General features: G+C 44.4%; 1 protein-coding gene across 1 annotated transcript in view; it reads right to left on the reverse strand.

Moving 5' to 3' along the window:
- Positions 1–22,715, reverse strand: part of IFT81 (intraflagellar transport 81) — a 133,859-nt gene that overhangs the window by 66,577 nt on the left and 44,567 nt on the right. Inside the window, exons 5-8 of the mRNA XM_030218881.1 lie at positions 17,057–17,146; positions 16,315–16,380; positions 15,884–15,994; positions 14,956–15,040 (exon numbers count right to left, since the gene is read on the reverse strand). Coding sequence (XP_030074741.1) covers positions 14,956–15,040; positions 15,884–15,994; positions 16,315–16,380; positions 17,057–17,146 — 352 coding nt within the window. The remainder of the gene's footprint in view (positions 1–14,955; positions 15,041–15,883; positions 15,995–16,314; positions 16,381–17,056; positions 17,147–22,715) is intronic.

Consider the following 22,715-nt stretch of genomic DNA (forward strand, 5'->3'; position numbering starts at 1 on the left):
TCTAGTTGGTCTGTGTGTAGTTTAGCTTAGGTTTATTGCTTATTTCCTAGTCTTGTTTCTGGTCTGTATTCCTGGTCTAGTTTCTGTTTGTCTGTCTGTCTCTCTCTCTTAGTGGCTGCGTGGCAGCTTTCAGTCCTGACTCTTTTCTGTCTGTGTTCTTGCTTAGAGGCTGCTTGGCAGCTTTCAGTTCCTGTCCTTTAGCTTGTCCTTTGCCTGCCTTGTGTAGTATTGTCTGTCTGTGAGTCCTAGCCCAGCTTCCTGCGCATGTATATTCCTTTCCCCTCTGACCCTCAATCCCTGTTCAGCCTAGTTGGTATCCAATTCCTGCCCTGTCCGGAAAGTCCTGCCGGCCGTCTGCACCCAGGGGCTCAACTCTTGGTGAAGGGCGGTCAAGGGCAGGTGAAGTCTAGCTGTTTCTGTCAGAGTTCTGCCTTGTCTCTGGTGTAGGGTGGTTTTGCCTGCCACTGCCGCTCCTCGGCAGTGGTCCAAGGGCTCACAAACCTAGTTTCTGCCCTGAAAACCTAACAGTGTGTCAGTCTCTCAAACCCTAGCACATATTGCTCTTTTGGATTTCTACACACCAAATGCATCATTTTGCACTTCTTTACATTAAATTTTAATTGTCAAACATTCAACCATTCTTATAATTTTTGTAGATCTCTTCTCATGTTGTCCACTCCATCCGGGGAGTCCATTCCATGGCAAATCTTGGTGTCATCTGCAAAAGCTTTTCCTTCTAACTCTTCAGCAATGTTGCTCACAAATATGTTAAATAGAATCAGCCCTGGTATTGATTCCTGAGGTATGCTACTACTTACATTTCTATCCTATGAGTGGACACCATTTACCACCACTTTCTGCCATCTGTTCAGTCAATCAGTTCCCAATCCAGTTCTCCACTTTATGTCCTAACTTTAGCCCACTGAACGTATTTATGAATCTTCTATGAGGGACTGTGTCAAAGGCCTTACTGAAAAACAAGTAGACTACATCCAGTGCATGTCCACTATTCAATTCTGTGGTCACCAGTCAAAGAAAAAAAATCAGATTCATTTAGCACTATTTTCTTGGTGAAACTGTGTTGCTTTGGATCTTGTAACCTGTTGGATTCCAGGACACCCACTATCCTTTCCTTGAGCAACGCCTCCATTACCTTTCCAACCACTGAAGTAAGGCTTACCGGCCTATAGTTCCCACTTCTTTTCTGTCTCCACTTTTGTGAAGTGGAGCTGCATCTACTCCTCTCCAATCCCACGGAACCTCTTATCTCTAAGGATTTATTAAACAAATCTTTAAGAGGACCCGTCAGAACCTCTCCAAGCTCCCTCAAGATACTGGGATGGATCCCATCCAGCCCCATGGCTTTGTTCATTTTCATCTGTGCAGGGCGTTCATAAACACTTTCTTCTGTAAAGGGTGTAAAATCAACTTCATTTTCATAAATACTTTTATCAGTAGACTGAGGTCCTACTCCAGGATTTTCTTCAGTGAAGACAGATGTATTTGTTAAGCACATCCGCTTTTTCCTCATCAGTCTTCCACATAGTAGTTCATAGCATCTTTCAGTCTCAGAAATCTTCCATTTCTAACCTTCCTCTGTTCACTAATATACCTGAAAAAAAAAGTCTTGTCACCCTTCTTTATGTTTTTAGACATTTGTTCTTCCGCCACAGCCTTTGCTAGCCATATTTCACTCTTCACTTTTTTCAGTTTTATCCAGTGGTTTCTGTGTTCCTCTTCTTGTGTTCTTTTGTATTTCATGAACACCACCCTCTTTTGCCTTTATTTTGTCAGTGACTTGTTTGGTGAACCGGTTTCCTTTTTCTCTTGTTCTTGATTACCTTCCTTATATAAAGATTTGTTGCTGATTTTATAGCTCCTTTCAGTTTGATCCACAGACCCTCCACCACTTCTATATCCTTCCAGCCTATCAGCTACTCCCCCCACTGTAACAAAATCAGCATGCTTAAAATCCAGGATTTTGAGCTTTGTGCACCCACATTTCGCTTTAGCTCTTTTATCAAACCATACTGTGTGATGATCACTATTGGCCAGGTGGGCACTCACTCATAAGTACATAAGTAATGCCACACTGGGAAAAGACCAAGGGTCCATCAAGCCCAGCATCCTCTGTCCACGACAGCGGCCAATCCAGGCCAAGGGCACCTGGTGAGCTTCCCAAATGTACAAACATTCTATACATGTTATTCCTGGAATTGTGGATTTTTCCCAAGTCCATTTAGTAGTGGCTTATGGACTTGTTCTTTAGGAAACCATCTAACCCCTTTTTAAACTCTGCCAAGCTAACCGCCTTCACCACGTTCTCCGGCAACGAATTCCAGAGTTTAATTATGCGTTGGGTGAAGAAAAGTTTCTCCTATTTGTTTTAAATTTACTACACTGTAGTTTCATTGCATGCCCCCTAGTCCTAGATTTTTGGAAAGCGTGAACAGACGCTTCACATTCACCTGTTCCACTCCACTCATTATTTTATATACTGTGATAAACACAGTGTCTGCCCTTACTTGAGGAGGCCGCCAGAGGGTGCTCTCCCACTGAAAACCAGGAAAATGCCCATTCTGGTCACTAGAGGGAGCTCCAGTGATCTAGCTGAGTATTGACTTGCATGGGCCAGTAGAGGGAGCTCCAGGGCGATAGCTGGGGGAGTGAGAAGAGACTTCTAGACCCAGATCTTTCTGGAACCAGAGGGGCGAGGTCTCAAGAGGTAGGGAGGTATTGGACACCTCATAAATAGCTTCCTCTTAGTAGAGGATGAAGTTTTGCCCGAAGGAGAAGAAATGGAGACCTGAAGCAGAACCTAGGAGATGTCCTAGAGGGAGAAAAGCAGGCTGAAAACCCTGGGGTAAGAAGTCCCCAAAGTATGGATGGTGGAACTGTGTGTGAGAAGCTGAGGCAGGCTGGAAGTCCTGGGGTAAGGGAAGACCCCAAAGTATTGATGGTGGAACTGTGAAGTGTCTAAAATGAACAAACAGCCGTGGGGTGGAGGATAGGACCGTAAGGTTAATGAGAGTAAAGAAGGTCCTATCCAGGGGTGGTGGCTGTTATACCCTGAGACCCAGGTGTCCCACAGTAAATGGGCTCAGGGAGTGAATTGGTAGTAAACGAATAATAGTTGGAAAGAAAGGTTCCCACAAGACGGAAGCATAGCTCTAATAAATGGAATTTACATTTACTCAGCTAATTTGCATATTTCTGAAAGCAGAGGAATCCGTGCTATCTTCCAGAGAAGGGTGACCAGGGGGCCCCACCAGAAGAACTGGTAAGGGGGTCGGTTACCAGGAGACACAGCAGGGAGGCAGGTCCAGGACCGGAGATTAATGAAGAGGTCACCCTGAGGGAAAGAGGAGGCCCAAACATAGAGGCCCGAGCCACCAGAGTCACAGAGAAGTCTAGCTTCAAGGTTGTTCCCTGAAGCAAAGGGCTGGTGAGGCCAGGCAGGAGCCACTAGAGGGCTGTTGCACACCTGAGAGCACCCCTGCGGGCTTACAATACCTCTATCATGTCTCCCTTCAGCCGCCTCTTCTCCAAGCTGAAAAGCCTAGCCTCCTTAGTCTTTCTTCATAGGGAAGTCGTCCCATCCCCGCTATCATTTTAGTCGCCCTTCAATGCACCTTTTCCAATTCTACTATATCTTTCTTCAGATGTGGCAACCAGAATTGAACACAATACTCAAGGTGCGGTTGCACCATAGAGCGATACAACGGCACCTGTTTTCCATAACTTTCCTAATAATACTATTCGCTTTCCTAGCCGCAGCAGCACACTGAGCAGAAGGTTTCAGTGTATTATCGACAACGACACCCAGATCCCTTTCTTGGTCTGTAACTCCTAACGTGGAACCTTGCATGACGTAGCTATAATTCGGGTTCTTTTTTCCCACATGCATCACCTTGCACTTGCTCACATTAAATGTCATCTGCCATTTAGCCACCCAGTCTCGTAAGGTCCTTCTGTAATTTTTCACAATCTTCACGCGAGTTAACGACTTTGAATAACTTTGTGTCATCAGCAAATTTAATTACCTCGCTAGTTACTCCCATCTCTAAATCATTTATAAATATATTAAAAAGCAGCGGTCCTAGCACAGACCCCTGAGGAACCCCACTAACTACCATTCTCCATTGTGAATACTGCCCATTTAACCCCACTCTCTGTTTCCTATCCTTCAACCAGTTTTTTAATCCACAATAGGACATTTCCTCCTATCCCATGACCCTCCAATTTCCTCTGTAGCCTTTCATGAGGTACCTTGTCAAACGCCTTTTGAAAATCCAGATACATGATATCAACCAGTTAGCTCCCCTTTGTCCACATGTTTGTTTACTCCTTCAAAGAAATGAAGTAAATTGGTCAGGCAAGATTTCCCCACACAAAAGCCATGCTGACTTGGTCTCAGTAATCCATGTCCTTGGATGTGCTCTGTAATTTTGTTTTTGATAATAGCCTCTACCATTTTCCCCGGCACCGACGTCAGACTCACTGGTCTATAATTTCCTGGATCTCCCCTGGAACCTTTTTTAAAAATCAGCATTACATTGGCCACCCTCCAATCTTCCAGTACCACGCTCGATTTTAAGGATAAATTGCATATCACTAACAGTAGCTCTGCAAGCTCATTTTTCAGTTCTATCAGTACTCTAGGATGAATACCATCCGGTCCAGGAGATTTGCTACTCTTCAGTTTGCCGAACTGCCCCATTACATCCTCTAGGTTTACCTTGAAGTCAGTAAGTTTCTCCGACTCGTCCGCTTGAAATACCATTTCCGACACTGTTATCCCACCCAAATCTTCCTCGGTGAAGACCGAAGGAAAGAATTCATTTAATCTATCCGCTACGTCTTTATCTTCCTTGATCACCCCTTTTACCCCTCGGTCATCCAGCGGCCCAACCGATTCTTTTGCCGGCTTCCTGCTTTTAATATACCGTAAAAAATTTTTGCTATGTTTTTTCCCCTCTAATGCTATCTTTTTTTCGTAATCCCTCTTGGCCTTCTTTATCAGCTCCTTGCATTTGCTTTGACACTCCTTATGCTGCTTCTTGTTATTTTCAGACGGTTCCTTCTTCCATTTTCTGAAGGCGTTTCTTTTAGCCCTAATAGTTTCCTTCACCTCACTCTTCAACCACGCCGGCTTTCTTTTGGACTTCCGCCTTTCTTTTCTAATTCGCGGAATATGTTTGGCCTGGGCCTCCAGGATGGTATTTTTGAACAGCATCCATGCCTGTTGTACAGTATTTACCCTCTTAGTTGCCCCCCTAAGTTTTTTTTAACCGTTCTTCTCATTTTATCATAGTCTCCTTTTTTTAAAGTTAAACGCTAACGTATTTGACTTCCTGTGTATAGTTACTTCAAGGTTGATATCAAAACTGATCATATTATGATCACTGTTATCAAGCGGCCCCAGTACCATAACGTCCCTCACCAGATCTTGCGCTCCACTAAGAACCAAGTCTAGAATTTTTCCTTCTCTCGTCGGTTCCTGCACCAGCTGCTCCATAAAGCTGTCCTTGATTTCATCAAGGAATTGTACCTCTCTAGCGTGTCCCGATGTTACATTTACCCAGTCTATATTTGGATAATTGAAGTCACCCATTATTATCACATTGCCCATTTTGTTTGCGTCTCTGATTTCTTTTATCATTTCTGCATCTACCTGCTCATCCTGGCGAGGCGGATGGTAGTACATTCCTATCACCGTCCTTTTCCCTTTTATACATGGAATTTCAACCCACAATGATTCAAAGGTGTGATTTGTGTCCTGCTGAATTTGTATCTATCTGAGTCAAGGCTCTCGTTAATATACAATGTTACCCCTCCATCAGTCCGGTCCACCCTATCACTACGATATACTTTGTACCCCGGTATGACAGTGTCCCACTGGTTATCCTCTTTCCTCCAGGTCTCAGTAATGCCTAATATATCCAGTTTTTCATTTAGTGCAATATATTCCAACTCTCCCATCTTATTTCTTAGACTCCTAGCATTTGCATATAGACATTTCAGAGTATGTTTGTTGTTCCTATTTGCATGATGCTTAGTACTTGACACTAATGATTTGCCATCTTCTGTCTGATCTTTGGTTGTATTTAAGGGTACCTGGCCTACCATGGTCTGTTGTGCAACCTCACTATCCAGAAACCCTATCTTCCCCGTTTGTGAGGTATCCTTGCAAGATACCTTATCCTGAACCATGCGCTTTTGAGCGACTGTCGGCCTTCCACCCATTTCTAGTTTAAAAGCTGCTCTATCTCCTTTTTAAATGCCGATGCCAGCAGCCTGGTCCCACCCTGGTTAAGGTGGAGCCCATCCTTTCGGAATAGGCTCCTCCTTCCCCATAATGTTGCCCATATCCTAACAAATCTAAAACCCTCCTCCCTGCACCATCGTCTCATCCACGCATTGAGACTCCGGAGCTCTACCTGTCTCTTTGGCCCTCCGCATGGAACAGGTAGCATTTCAGAAAATGCTACCCTAGAGGATCTGGATTTGAGCTTTCTACTTAAGAGCCTAAATTTGGCTTCCAGAACCTCCCTCCCACATTTTCCTATGTCATTGGTACCCACATGTACCAAGACACCCGACTCCTCCCCAGCACTATCTAAAATCCTAATGGGTGACGCGTGAGGTCCACCACCTTCACACCAGGCAGGCAAGTCACCAGGCGATCCTCACGTCCACCCAGCTATCTATATGCCTAATGATCGAATCACCAACTACAACGGCTGTCCTAACCTTTCCCTCCCGGGCAGCACTTGGAGACATATCCTCGGTGCGAGAGGATAGTACATCCCCTGGTGGGCAGGTCCTGTCTACAGGAGTACTTCCTACTTCACTAGGGTGATGCTCTCCTTCTAGGAGACCTCCCTCCTCCAAGGTAGCACAAGGGCTACCAGACTGGAGGTGGGACTTCTCTACAACATCCCTGTAGGTCTCCTCTATGTACCTCTCTGTCTCCCTCAGCTCCACCAAGTCTGCCTACTCTAGCCTCAAGAGAACGGACACGTTCTCTAAGAGCTAGGAGCTCTTTGCATTGGGCACACACATATGACATCTCACCAACTGGGAAATAATCATACATGCGACACTCAACGCAAAAGACTGAATAGCACCCCTCTCGCTGCTGGACTGCTGACTCCATCTTAGTAACACACTATCACTATTTGTGAGCACAAGATCTAGCATCACCCCTCTCCTCATGGGTTCCATCACCATTTGTCTCAGGAGTGCACTTTGAAAAGCTCCTACAATTTCTCTACTTTATTCTGATTCCGCAGATAGAACCTGGGGGATTTCAACCTGCATCTGGCAGGTTGAAATCCCCCAGTGACAGCACCTCCCCATTCATTCCCAATTTTGTAATATCTATGACCAAATCTTTGTCCAATTTTTCTGCTTATGTTGGAGGTCTGTAGGCAACATCCATGTGGATGGATGTTCTATCTTCTCTTTCGAAGACAATCCATAGTGTTTCTTACTCTCCTCAGGTCCCCTGCATCTCAGCTGCTTTAATATTGTTTTTCAAATATAAAGCTACCTCTCCAACTTTCTGACCATCTCCCCTTTCCTAAATAGGGTATAGACCGCTATGTTTGCATCCCATTCATGAGAGTCACTGAGCCAAATCGGCCTGTAACATCAGGGCTTGCTGATCATGAACTTTGGTTGCACAGACTATGAGCGTTTGTGTGCATACCTTTCCAGTTACTTACTATCTCTCACCCTCTATCTTCTGCTTACTCTCCTAATTTACTTTCTTGCTGATAGGCGAGTTGCTAAGATGGTTTATTTTAATTATTTCTCCACTGCCGTCACTCTTTTGCTGTTGGTTTGTGGGGGTAACTTCCGGAGCTCATCTGTATCTGTTCAGTATCCTCAACTTCTATTTTAAAGGCCTAGAAATGTATTGCCTGTGTTTCTCCCCAAGGATCCTTTTTCCATGTCAGAAAACATTTTTACAAAATAGCCTCTTGTTTTTCCATATATTGCCCCATTCTCCTATGTACTTAAAACCTTTTGGCACCAGGTTTTGAGCCATCTAAGTTCCCTGTATTTTGTAGTCTTTCCTCACCCTTTCCATAGGCAGGCAGGCAGAATTTCAGAAAAAAAGATACAGTCCTTACCAAGGACCTCAACCCTTCCCCCAGGTTCTGGAAAGCTCTCTGTACTACAGGTATGTTATCCCTGGCCAGGTCATTTATTCCCATATGTATTACAACTTCAACCTAAGAATCTTTACTCTTTTCTCTAATGACACTCAATATTTGGTTTGTATTTCTTCTAGCTAAGGAGCCTGGAAGGCACAGTACTTTGTTGGGGCCTGTGAAGTCCACTTCCAAAGTAATGCCTCAGATAATGGAGTCCCTAGCAGCAAGACCTTTCAGTTTTAAGATGTTTTGTCTATGTAGTAGGAATTTGATTTCCTTTGAATTACTGTCTTGGACTCTAGCTTCACTTCACTTCTGGTTTCTTGAGTATTATAAGATTCTAGTGCTGCAAATGAATTTAGTAGGAGAATCTCTTGGTAGGGTGGCTGCAATCTACCAGATCCTACTGTAGCCCATTTAGATATAGAATGTTTTATTCACTGCGATCGAGGGGGTAAATTGGTCAGATGGTGTGTAGTCCTGGAAGCTGCTTTAATTAGTCAGTTCATGTTTCAGTTTGTTAAGCTCCCCTTGTATAGCAGAGATTTGTAGACATAGTAACATAGTAGATGACGGCAGAAAAAGACCTGCATGGTCCATCCAGTCTGCCCAAGACAAACTCATATGTGTATACCTTACCTTGAATTTGTACCTGTCCTTTTCAGGGCACAGACCATATAAGTCTGCCCAGCAGTATTTCCCGCCTCCCAACCACCAGTCCCGCCTCCCATCACCGGCTCTGGTACAGACCGTATACGTCTGCCCTCCCCTATCCTCGCCTCCCAACCACCACCCCCCCTCTTCCCCCCAACTGCTCCGCCACCCAATTTCAGCTAAGCTTCTGAGGATCCATTCCTTCTGCACAGGATTCCTCTATGCATATCCCACGCATGTTTGAACTCCGTTACCGTTTTCATCTCCACCACCTCCCGCGGGAGGGCATTCCAAGCGTCCACCACCCTCTCCGTGAAAAAATACTTCCTGATATCTTTCCTGAGTCTGCCCCCCTTCAATCTCATTTCATGTCCTCTCGTTCTACCGCCTTCCCATCTCCGGAAAAGATTCGTTTGCGGATTAATACCTTTCAAATATTTGAACGTCTGTATCATATCACCCCTGTTCCTCCTTTCCTCCAGGGTGTACATGTTCAGGTCAGAAAGCCTCTCTTCATACGTCTTGGAACGTAAATCCCATACCATCCTCATAGCTTTTCTTTGCACCGCTTCCATTTTTTTAACATCCTTCGCAAGATACGGCCTCCAAAACTGAACACAATACTCCAGGTGGGGCCTCACCAACGTCTTATACAGGGGCATTAAAACCACAGATGTGGCAAGCTCTAAGATTCAACGAAGCAAACACCCACAGAAGGTGAACTCTCCACAGGAAAACCAATGAAAGGCAAAACACACAGTGGATCCAAAAAAGTCCTCTCACAATGAGTGTCTTCCTGAACAAGGTCTTTATTGACAGTAGCAGAAATGACCCGACACGTGACGTGTTTCGGCCGTGAGGCCTGCGTCAGGGGTCTAGTATTATCTGTAGAAAAAAGTACCTTGTAGATCAGATGAAAAAAAGCACTAAAGCTGCTAACAACGATATCGTACACAAGAAAACGCTGTGCTGCTTTGTGAAACGAAATGTATGGCAAAAAAAAAAAAAAAAAAAAAAAAATAAGTACATAAGTAGTGCCATACTGGGAAAGACCAAAGGTCCATCTAGCCCAGCATCCTGTCACCGACAGTGGCCAATCCAGGTCAAGGGCACCTGGCACGCTCCCCAAACGTAAAAACATTCCAGACAAGTTATACCTAAAAATGAGGAATTTTTCCAGTCCATTTAATAGCGGTCTATGGACTTGTCCTTTAGGAATCTATCTAACCCCTTTTTAAACTCCGTCAAGCTAACCGCCCGTACCACGTTCTCCGGCAATGAATTCCAGAGTCTAATTACACGTTGGGTGAAGAAAAATTTTCTCCGATTCGTTTTAAATTTACCACACTGTAGCTTCAACTCATGCCCTCTAGTCCTAGTATTTTTGGATAGCGTGAACAGTCGCTTCACATCCACCCGATCCATTCCACTCATTATTTTATACACTTCTATCATATCTCCCCTCAGCCGTCTCTTCTCCAAGCTGAAAAGCCCTAGCCTTCTCAGCCTCTCTTCATAGGAAAGTCGTCCCATCCCCACTATCATTTTCGTCGCCCTTCGCTGTACCTTTTCCAATTCTACTATATCTTTTTTGAGATACGGAGACCAGTACTGAACACAATACTCCAGGTGCGGTCGCACCATGGAGCGATACAACGGCATTATAACATCCGCACACCTGGACTCCATACCCTTCTTAATAACACCCAACATTCTATTCGCTTTCCTAGCCGCAGCAGCACACTGAGCAGAAGGTTTCAGCGTATCATCGACGACGACACCCAGATCCCTTTCTTGATCCGTAACTCCTAACACGGAACCTTGCAAGACGTAGCTATAATTCGGGTTCCTCTTACCCACATGCATCACTTTGCACTTGTCAACATTGAACTTCATCTGCCACTTGCACGCCCATTCTCCCAGTCTCGCAAGGTCCTCCTGTAATCGTTCACATTCCTCCTGCGACTTGACGACCCTGAATAATTTTGTGTCATCGGCGAATTTAATTACCTCACTAGTTATTCCCATCTCTAGGTCATTTATAAATACATTAAAAAGCAACGGACCCAGCACAGACCCCTGCGGGACCCCACTAACTACCCTCCTCCACTGAGAATACTGGCCACGCAATCCTACTCTCTGCTTCCTATCTTTCAACCAGTTCTTAATCCATAATAATACCCTACCTCCGATTCCATGACTCTGCAATTTCTTCAGGAGTCTTTCGTGCGGCACTTTGTCAAACGCCTTCTGAAAATCCAGATATACAATATCAACCGGCTCCCCATTGTCCACATGTTTGCTTACCCCCTCAAAAAAATGCATTAGATTGGTGAGGCAAGACTTCCCTTCACTAAATCCGTGCTGACTTTGTCTCATCAGTCCATGTTTTTGTATATGCTCTGCAATTTTATTCTTAATAATAGCCTCCACCATCTTGCCCGGCACCGACGTCAGACTCACCGGTCTATAATTTCCCGGATCTCCTCTGGAACCTTTCTTAAAAATCGGAGTAACATTGGCTACCCTCCAGTCTTCCGGTATTACACTCGATTTTAGGGACAGATTGCATATTTCTAACAGTAGCTCCGCAAGTTCATTTTTTAGTTCTATTAATACTCTGGGATGAATACCATCAGGTCCCGGTGATTTACTACTCTTCAGCTTGCTGAACTGACCCATTACATCCTCCAAGGTTACAGAGAATTTGTTTAGTTTCTCCGACTCCCCCGCTTCAAATATTCTTTCCGGCACCGGTGTCCCCCCCAAATCCTCCTCGGTGAAGACCGAAGCAAAGAATTCATTTAATTTCTCCGCTACGGCTTTGTCCTCCTTGATCGCCCCTTTAACACCATTTTCGTCCAGCGGCCCAACCGACTCTTTGGCCGGTTTCCTGCTTTTAATGTATCTAAAAAGTTTTTACTATGTATTTTTGCTTCCAACGCTAATTTCTTCTCAAAGTCCTTTTTTGCCCTCCTTATCTCCGCTTTGCATTTGGCTTGGCATTCCTTATGATCTATCCTGTTACTTTCAGTTGGTTCTCTTCTCCACTTTCTGAAGGATTGTTTTTTGGCTCTAATGATTTCCTTTATCTTACTGTTTAGCCACGCCGGCTGACGTTTAGTCTTTTTTCCCTTTTTTCTAATACGTGGAATATATTTGTCCTGAACCTCCAGGATGGTGTTTTTAAACAGCATCCACGCCTGATGCAAGTTTTTTACTCTGCGAGCTGCTCCTTTCAGTCTTTTTTTCACCATTTTTCTCATTTTGTCGTAATCACCTTTTCTATAGTTAAACGCTAGCGTACTTGATTTCCTAGTTTCACTTCCTTCAATGCCAATATCAAAACCGATCATATTATGATCACTGTTATCAAGCGGCCCTCGTATCGTTACCCCCTGCACTAGATCATGAGCACCACTAAGGACTAAGTCTAGTATTTTTCCTTCTCTTGTCGGCTCCTGAACTAGCTGTTCCATGAAGCTGTCCTTGATTTCATCAAGAAATCTTATGTCCCTTGCGTGTACAGATGTTACATTACCCCAGTCTATATGCGGGTAATTGAAATCCCCCATTATTATTGTGTTGCCCAGTTTGTTTGCGTCCCTGATTTCCTTTAACATTTCCGCATCCGTCTGTTCGTCCTGGCCAGGCGGACGGTAGTACACTCCTATCACTATCCTTTTCCCCTTTGCACATGGAATTTCAATCCACAGTGATTCCAAGGAGTGTTTTGCTTCCTGCAGAATTTTCAATCTATTTGATTCAAGGCTCTCGTTAATATACAATGCTACCCCTCCACCAATCCGATTCACCCTATCACTACGATATAATTTGTACCCCGGTATGACAGTGTCCCACTGGTTATCCTCCTTCCACCAGGTCTCAGAGATGCCTATTATATCTAATTTTTCATTTAGTGCAATATATTCTAACTCCCCCATCTTATTTCTTAGGCTCCTGGCATTCGCATATAGACATTTCAAACTATGTTTGTTGTTCCTAAGTACATCATGCTTAGTACTTGACAGTATTAATTGGCAATCTTTTGTCTGATTTTTATTGTTATTTAAAGATACCCGATCTACTACAATCTCTTTTGCAACCTCACTATCAGGATACTCTATCTTCCCTGTTATGGTGATATCTTTGAAAGATACCTTATCCCGAACCATGCTCTTTTGAGCGACTGTCGGCCTTCCCCCCATTTCTAGTTTAAAAGCTGCTCTATCTCCTTCTTAAACGCCGATGCCAGCAGCCTGGTCCCACTCTGGTTAAGATGGAGCCCATCCTTTCGGAATAGGCTCCCCCTTCCCCAGAATGTTGCCCAGTTCCTAACAAATCTAAAGCCCTCCTCCCTGCACCATCGTCTCATCCACGCATTGAGACTCTGGAGCTCTGCCTGTCTCTTGGGCCCTGCGCGTGGCACAGGTAGCATTTCAGAAAATGCTACCCTGGAGGATCTGGATTTCAGCTTTCTACCTAAGAGCCTAAATTTTGCTTCCAGAACCTCTCTCCCACATTTTCCTATGTCATTGGTACCCACATGTACCAAGACAGCGGACTCCTCCCCAGCACTATCTAGAATCCTATCTAGGTGACACGTGAGGTCCGCCACCTTCGCACCAGGCAGGCAAGTCACCAGGCGATCCTCACGTCCACCAGCCACCCAGCTATCTATATGCCTAATGATCGAATCACCAAGTACAACAGCTGTCCTAACCTTTCCCTCCCGGGCAACATTTGGAGATATATCCTCGGTGCGAAAGGATAATACATCCCCTGGTGGGCAGGTCCTGGCTACAGGAGTACTTCCTACTTCACCAGGGTGATGCTCTCCTTCTAGGAGACCTCCCTCCTCCAAGGTAGCACAGGGGCTACCTGACTGGAGGTGGGACTTCTCTACAACATCCCTGTAGGTCTCCTCTATGTACCTCTCTGTCTCCCTCAGCTCCATCAAGTCTGCTACTCTAGCCTCAAGGGAACGGACACGTTCTCTGAGAGCTAGGAGCTCTTTGCATCGGGCACACACATATGACACCTCACCAATTGGGAGATAATCATACATGTGACACTCAATGCAAAAGACTGGATAGCACCCCTCTCGCTGCTGGACTGCTGACTCCATCTTAGTGTTTTTTGAGTTTTTCCGTAATTTAAAACTTGCTAAAGTATTAAGGATATCAGCCTATCACTAACTTACAGTTCCTCCTTTAAACCCTCTTCATAGGAAAGTCGTCCCATCCCCACTATCATTTTCGTCGCCCTTCGCTGTACCTTTTCCAATTCTACTATATCTTTTTTGAGATACGGAGACCAGTACTGAACACAATACTCCAGGTGCGGTCGCACCATGGAGCGATACAACGGCATTATAACATCCGCACACCTGGACTCCATACCCTTCCTAATAACACCCAACATTCTATTCGCTTTCCTAGCCGCAGCAGCACACTGAGCAGAAGGTTTCAGCGTATCATCGACGACGACACCCAGATCCCTTTCTTGATCCGTAACTCCTAACACGGAACCTTGCAAGACGTAGCTATAATTCGGGTTCCTCTTACCCACATGCATCACTTTGCACTTGTCAACATTGAACTTCATCTGCCACTTGCACGCCCATTCTCCCAGTCTCGCAAGGTCCTCCTTAGGTTGAAGGAACCACCGCTATTTCACCGAATGAAACTCAAGTTGCCTGGATGGAATGAGGTCATAATCTCCACCCGCTGGCCAATGGACACACAACCCACAGGTTCCTGGATGGTATTATGCAGATGCCAACAAAAACATTTTCATTTTAATACATTAAGGCTTTACAAAAGCAGAAAAACAATTAGTTGAAAAGACAGCTTAGCTTACTTTGCCAAGAGTTTATAAAACCATGGAAATGAATACCTACGCATCATATCCGCACATGTTCAACTTTTCAACAAATCAGTATTTATAATCTTGCTTTTAAGATACAGGACCCTAGCTAATCACAAGTTTAGACTAAATTATCTGATCTTAAACTATTGATGTTTTTTCAGATGGATCATAAAACTGACAGTTTTCACTTTCCTATGCAATAACTTCCAACCCTTTTGCCATGTAACATGTTAGAAGTCACTCATTACCATTGATTTGCACTCACTTTCAGGCTTTGCATCTGCTGCTGCATGACGAATATCCTTCAGCTGCTGCTGTGCTCTCTGCAACCTCTGCTCTGCATGAAACAGCTGAGAAACAGTATTAACAAGTCCATTTTTACCAGTCTATTTTTAACCAGGTTAGGAGGTATAATGGCCTAGGATTAACCTTGTGTACACTGGGGGAGCGGTCATGGGTCGGGGGGGGGGGGGGGAGGATAAACAGAAAAGCATAGAAAGAACAGATTTAATCATCAATACTGGGTGAAAAATACATTTACGTAAGATATAAATGGGTAGATATTCAAAATGATTTAAGCAGCCAGGAGAGGCTCCTGCCTACTTAAATCTCATTGGCCAGCTCCCCACTGATATCCAGCGGCACCTACCTGGATAGTGACGAAGTGTATCAGTTGTGACTGCTGCAGCACTATCCAGTTCATGCCAGGGAGGTCCCACTATTCAGAACTGGTACCACAATAGTTATCTGAGCAAGTAGAACTGTATATATCGTCAGTGCCCAGATGTTCAGTATCCAGATAAGGGCCAGCACTGAATATCCAGACACAAAACCGCTCATGGCAGTCAACATTCACAAAATCTCTGTCTACCATGGATTGAATATCACCTGGATAGTTTTTAAAGAAATCAAAATTGACTACTGAGCCCATTCACCTCAATCCGATCTTACAGTGCAAAAACAAAATATCCAAACTCTGAAAAATATGAACCTTTATTTCAGTCTCCCCATATTTTCTATTCTCCAAATTATTCCCCCAGCCTCATTTCCAACTCAGATAACACCAAAATGAACTGAATGCTCTACACATCTTCACATTCCAAAATCTCTTCCCACTTTTGCTATTAATGTCACTGCTTCAGGCTTCCCTCACCATAGAAACTAGTAAAAATGAGAGACTGTGCTTTCAGTACCTGATTTTTCTGCTCCTGTTTCTGCTGTGCTATATATTCCTCTCGCTCTTTTTCTACCCGGAGCTGTCTTGCCATTTCCAGCATTCGTTGATAGTTCTGCACTGTCTCCACCTACAGCAAATGAGTAAGAAGTGCATGCCTGTGTGCTTCAGGTTTGGAAGAAATAAATTGGCAGGAACATGTGTCACAGAAGCCCACAACATTTCCTTTTCACATATACAACAACTAGATGATGACAGCAAGACACTAGACTTAAGGTCCTTAAAAGTTTGGGCTTCTTGCCCAGGGAGATTCCCAACCTATCAATTAGTTATTTGATTCCTTTCTTGAATATGCAACATGGTCATTTTAATCCTTGTTTGCATTCCTAGCCTGGAGTTGCAGCCAAGGATTATGACATCGACATTTCACAGTGTTACTTCTCTCATTACCCTTTTCCTAAGACGCTCTACTCTCTTTAGAAGTTGATCCTTCTCTTCTTCCATCGCACTGATATCCTAAAAAGCACAGAAACACAATGGCAACTTGATGAAATACGGGTTCATCAACGTTTAGGAGATGTTTACAAATTCCATCAGACTGGATGAATCATAGTACTATGGACTAAAATACATTTAACATCACTATGCCGCCATTAAGCTAACTTTAACTGGGCAGTAAAAGTTGTTTAAGATTGATTCTCTTTCTCCTTTCACTTTGATAACTCTTATATTAGTCTAATTTTGACTTCTTAGTATTGTTGTATAAGTGCAAGCTCTATGCACTATTTCACAAGAACTTGCTTTATACAAAAGCAGCAGTTTGTTGAACTACATCTCAATTTTTTAAATGATACATTGGTATTTTTGAACATGAATCTTTCTTTTTTCCTTTCTACTTGATCCTGATACCTTCATCACTTTCTTCTCATTCTCAGACTTATGTAAAGGTACAACCAGGAAGTAATTTTTATTTAAGAGAAAATGTTAGCTTAACTTATGCATAAACCATTAGAACTGTGAAAGCTAAAAATCTCTCAATAGCCAACTTTATAAAAGCTCTGATTTAAGTTTGGGAACTGCTAAGGACAAAGCAAAATAAAATAAAATCAGAAGAGACCTAGATATATTTGAAACCTAAAACATACAGTTATATGCACCATAAGCTTTAAAAATTAGAGGGGGGTTGTTTTACCCTTCTTATTTCTGCAGTGGAGAAACCAGACATTTTGAGTTGCTCACATTCCTTGTGTAAATTTTTAAAGCCTTCCATTAATTCTTCATACTGCAAAAGCCAAGTGGAAAAACTGCTTAGGAAAGCAAAACATCACAACATTTCTAGATTTATTTAGGGAATCAAACATCAATACAGCAATGTAATAAAACATTTCACCAAAGCAAAAAAATAAAGTGATTTTTATTGTGATGCATTTACATTCCAGACTGTTATGCAAGAGTGCTAATATCATCAGTATTTCCATTTAATCAAGAAACCAAATCTGCAATTTAATTATCTTAATAGATCATCATCATCAATCTCATCTTCTCAAACATATTAAAAATTTAGAATAGCCACTTTTTATTTTTGGATTTGCATGCCAATGTGTCAATGCCATTTCCTTAGTGTCCATACTAGACCAGTCAAGAATCTTTAAATTTTGACTGCAAAAATTGTCTCCTTCTCAGTCGGGAAGCTTTAGACACATCAGGAAACAGTTACCTTCTGACCACAATATAGCAAGTCTTCCTTAGAAAAGTAGGGGGCCCTTTTACAAAGGTGCAGGAGGGTTAACGCACGGGTAGTGCATGCCACATCAGCAATACCGCCAGGGTAGCGCATGTGCCTGGCGGTAATTCCGAGTTTCGCATGTGCCAAATCCCATGGTAGAAATTATTTTTCTATTTTCTACCGCAGGCGATGTTCCTGGCAGTAAACGAGCACACCCATTTCCCTGCCCATTAAAAAATGGCCTTTTCCCAAGCTGCGTAAAAGTGGCCCAGCATGCGCCCAAAAGACACACCCACACTACTGCAGGCCACGTTTTACCATGGCTTTGTAAAAGAACCCCTATCTTTTTAAAACTAACAGTTTGTCATTTTCAGTCATTGTAACAAGCAATGTTGCCCTTGAAGAAATAACATCCTGAGGAGTTTCAAGAAATTAGGTCAAATTAGCAGTTGTAGGATCAACATTAATTTGTACCTCTTCAGTAGGAACATTGTTTAAACCAGATATATAATACAGCTTTGATAATAATATATTATCCACATTGGATAATTGCAAAATTTGTTTATGTTAATTCCTGAACAAAATCTCCGATAACAAAAGATCATTTTTTGGAAAATTCAACAATCTAAGGTTTTCGCTGGAGAATTCTCCAAATATCCACAAGACTATGAAGGATTAAATTATCCTTAACTCTTGTGGCTCTTAAAGATCGCATTGAAGAAAACTGAGAAATAAAACCATCACATGTTTCTTCAATCTTTTAAAGTCTACCATCCATCTCTCCCATTTTCTCAGCCATTCCATGTGAAAACTTATCTGGTCAGTCATGTCCTTCAGTGAAGCCCAAATATTTTTAAACGTAATCTCTGCAGGAGCTGTGGGCATATTCAAAGCTGGGGCTGAATCCACAGACATATTACTATAGGTAAAAAGGTTTTAACAGGAGCAGTTTCCAAAGATTTTAAAGGTAATAATAAATCATTTGATCCTCCAGGAGCTGGGGGAGGAACCCTCTCGATGGGGCTAAAAGGAGAAATTAGACTTTACCTGCTAATTTGCTTTCCTTTAGTCCCTCTGGACCGGCCCAGAATGTGACAGATGGGTTGTGCACGCCTTCCAGCAGGTGGAGACTGAGAAAAAAAACTGTGACTAGAGAGAGCCAATAAGAGCCCTTGGCAACAAGAGAGATCCAGTAACAAAGTACCAAAGCAGAAGGATGTAAAACAATAAGTAAACAGTATGTGCATACGAAAGTCTGAGCAGCCACCGGCACACTGCCAACACAGGGTGTGTGCCACCAACAATAATGTGACCAATGACATGCCCCTGCTTATCATGCACAAAAGGTTACATACTGAACCACAGAATTTGTGTTTTCTTTTTTCTGTTTTTAACAATGAAAACAGAAACCAGCAACACAGCTCCCAAGACAACATCACTTAACTCTTGAAGACACATAATACCTAAAGGGAGGGATCCGGGCCAGTCCGGAGGGACTAAAGGAAAGCAAATTAGCAGGTAAGGTCTAATTTCTACTTCCTTTGCGTCCCTCCGGACCAGCCCAGAACGTGACTGATGGGAAGTAACAAAGCAGTAAGATTATGTGAAGGACCCTAACAACCCCGCCATCAAAACATGTGCCCCGAAAACAACTTGCTGATGACTCAAGAGGTCCAATCAATAATGCTTAGAAAAGGAATGCAAAGAAGACCAAGTCGCCATCATACAAATGTCCTCCGGAGGCACCAGACAATGCTCTGCCCAAGAAGTAGCCTGACCTCTGGTAGAGTGAGCCTTAACTCCTTCCAGAACAGCTTTCCCAGAAAGAAGGTAAGCTGATGCAATAATTTCCTTAAGCCAATGAGAAATAGTGGGCTTAAAAGCCATAAGCCCTTTGCATGAACCTCCGGTCAGACTGACAAATGTCCTCCGTAGACTTGACATAATACTTCAGAACTCTTTTGACATCCAAAAGCTTCAAGAGACGCTGCTCCTCAAACCGGAGAAAGAACTTAGAACACCACCAGTTGAGATGAATGAAAACAAGTCAAAACCTTGTGCAGAAAAGAAGGAACTGGTCTTAAAACCACTCGATCCGAGCTGAATTCCAAAAACGGAGACCTACACGAAAGAGCCTGCAACTCCGAAACTCTACTAGCTGAGGCAACAGCCACTAAAAACAATGCCTTCAGGGTTAAGTCCTTCAAAGTACAAGAAGATAAAGGCTCAAATGGAGGCTTGGTAAGAACCGAGAGTACCAAATTAACATCCCAGCGGGGAAAAGAACAGCGAGACGGAGGACGCAGGAGGCTAACCCCTCTTTCAAAACGGAACACATCCAGGTGGCTAGCCAGCGATCTTCCTTGAACACGACCTCGAAAACACGACAAAGCTGCAATGTGCACTTCAAGAGAAGCCAAAACAAGGCCTTTGTCAAAACCACGCTGCAGAAAATCCAAAATCTGCAAGACGGAAACAGGAAAGGGAGCTATCGCGAGCTCCTCACACCAGGCCTCAAAAATCCTCCAGGTCTGAACATAATTCAAAGAGGTTAGAACACCAATGAGAGCGAAACATAGTAGCAATTATGTTAGCGGAGTATCTTCTTGTCAGTCTCACCCGCTCAAGAGCCAGGCCGTAAGACAGAATCGACCCAGATCTGGATGAAACACCGGGCCCTGAACCAAAAGATCGTGCTTGACCTGGAGTTTGAAAAGAAGCTTAAGATCGGCGTACCACGGTCTGCGAGGCCAATCCGGTGCCACCAAGATCAGACGGCCCCTTTGCATCTCGACTCTCTGAAGTAGACGCCCTACCAATGGCCAGGGAGGAAAGGCATAAAGAAGACTGGTCGGCCAGGGAGCAAACATCCATCTTGGGGAACCCCCAACAGTTCACCACCGCTCGATACGCCACACCGCTTACAGTCCACTGCCCGGGATCTAGTATGTTTCAACCGAGAAAGTCTGCCTGAACATTTTGAACTCCTGACACATGAGTCGCTGACAGTGCCACCAGATGTTCCTCCGACCACTGTAACAGCTGTGACGCTTCTTGCTCCAACTGCCGACTCCTCGTTCCTCCTTGCCGAATGATGTAAGCCACCCCGGTGGCATTTTCTGACATCACGCGGACTGCCTCACCCCTCAACAGATGGACAAAGGTCTGGATTGCTAGTCTAACTGCCCTAGTCTCAAATAGATTTATTGAGCAAGATCTCTCCTAAGGAGACCACAGGCCTTGAGCATACTGTCCCTGACAGTGAGCTCCCCATCCCTGGAGACTGGCATCAGTTGTAACCACCCTCCAGTTTGGCTGATCCAGAGGCATTCCCTTGGTCATACTGGCATCTCGCAGCCACCAATGCAGGCTGCTCTTCACCTGAACCGGAAGTGACAATTTCTGATGTAGAGAGTCCTTCTGTGATGATCACCGAGAAAGAAACGATCTGTGAAGCGGCCTCATGTGAGCCCTGGCCCAGGGCACTGCCTCAATCGCCGCCATCATGGGACCCAGGACCTGAAGATAATCCTTGGCCGCTGGCCTCGGTGACTGCAATAAGTGACAAATCTGAGACTGCAATTTGAGGACATGAGCCGGCGGAAGAAAAACACAGCCCTGCAACGTGTCAAAACAGATTCCCAGGTACTCCAATGACTGAGATGGCTGCAGATGGATCTTTTGTGCACTGACTACCCAACCTAGGGACTTAAAGAAGTCTACTACTCGAGCTGTCACCTGAACGCTCTCCTGGTAAGACTTTGTTCTGATCAACCAATCGTCTAAATAAGGATGGACTAGAATGCCTTCCATTTTGAGTGCTGCGGCTACTACGACCATGACTTTGGTAAACGTCCGAGGAGCAGTCACAAGCCCAAAGGGAAGAGCCCAAAAATGAAAATGCTGGCTGAGCACCGCAAACCGAAGGAAACGTTAGTGTGCCGGTCAAATAGGGATATGCAAGTAGGTTTCTGTGAGGTCGAGCGACATCAGAAACTATTCGGTCTGCACCGCCACAATGATCGACTGCAAAGTCTCCAAACGAAACGAGGGCACCCTGAGGGTTCAATTGACCGTCTGGAGATCTAAAATTGGCTGAAGGAACCCTCTTGCTTGGGAACCAGAAAGTATATGAAGTAACATCCTAGACGCTGCTCTGCCAAAGGAACTGGACAAATAGCCTGAAGGTCGAGAAGTCTGCATAGAGTGTCCCTGACAGCCCTGGTTTTGAGCAGAGAACGGCAGGGAGACTCCACGAAAGCATCTGACAAAGGACGAGCAAACTCTAAGGCGAACCCCATCGCGAATAACCTCTAGAACCCACTGGTCTGAAGTAATTTGGGCCCACCTCCCATAAAACTGTGTCAACCGAGCTCCTACATGAACCGAAGGCTGGGCCTGCAAACCTTCATTGCTGAGGACGAGAGGAAGACAAGAAAGAATTTCCCATTTCCCGACCGCCTCTACGACCACCCCAAAAGGAGTAGGTCCTCTGAAAAAAAACTTGGATCATTGAAACGGAACTATTTTGCCTGGTCTATACCGAAATCACAGCCCTCCCCCGCAGAAAGAGGCTCCGCACCACCTTCCAGCTGACCGCTGTCCTCAGGAAAATGACCTTCCGGAAACACCTATGTCTCCTCCAAGGACAGCATTTCCGTGTCCAAATCAGAAGAAAAATCCCCTTCTAAATCTCAAAACTGCCTGGGCCGCTTAGCAGCCGCTGCTTGGCCCTGCTGAGACCTCTTCACTGAAGCCTCTCCTGGAGCAGCTTTGTGCAATAAAAAAGCTTAGTGCATTTGTACCACAAAGTCAGGCGGGAAGCCACCTTCACCCGCTGAAGAAACAGGAGTCTTAAGCAGAGCCGGTAGAGTGGCCGGTAAAGCAGGCAGGGATGCAGAGGGGAAAACAAAATGGTGGTGTTTCCTGCCGAAATCGGTGCTGCCAGCGAGGCTGACCCAACTGCGCTTAAAACTGCCGAATCGCCCACCCCCCACCCCCCGCCCGCTAACGGCGCCGACATTTTTACAGCCCCTGCTCCAACGAAGCATCTACTGCGGTGCAAAACTTACAAGCACCACTCGAGCCGACTCCCTGCCGCTGTCAGACTGAACAGCGGCGGAGC

Source organism: Microcaecilia unicolor, chromosome 11, assembly GCF_901765095.1.
Source record: "Microcaecilia unicolor chromosome 11, aMicUni1.1, whole genome shotgun sequence".
Taxonomy (NCBI): domain Eukaryota; kingdom Metazoa; phylum Chordata; class Amphibia; order Gymnophiona; family Siphonopidae; genus Microcaecilia; species Microcaecilia unicolor.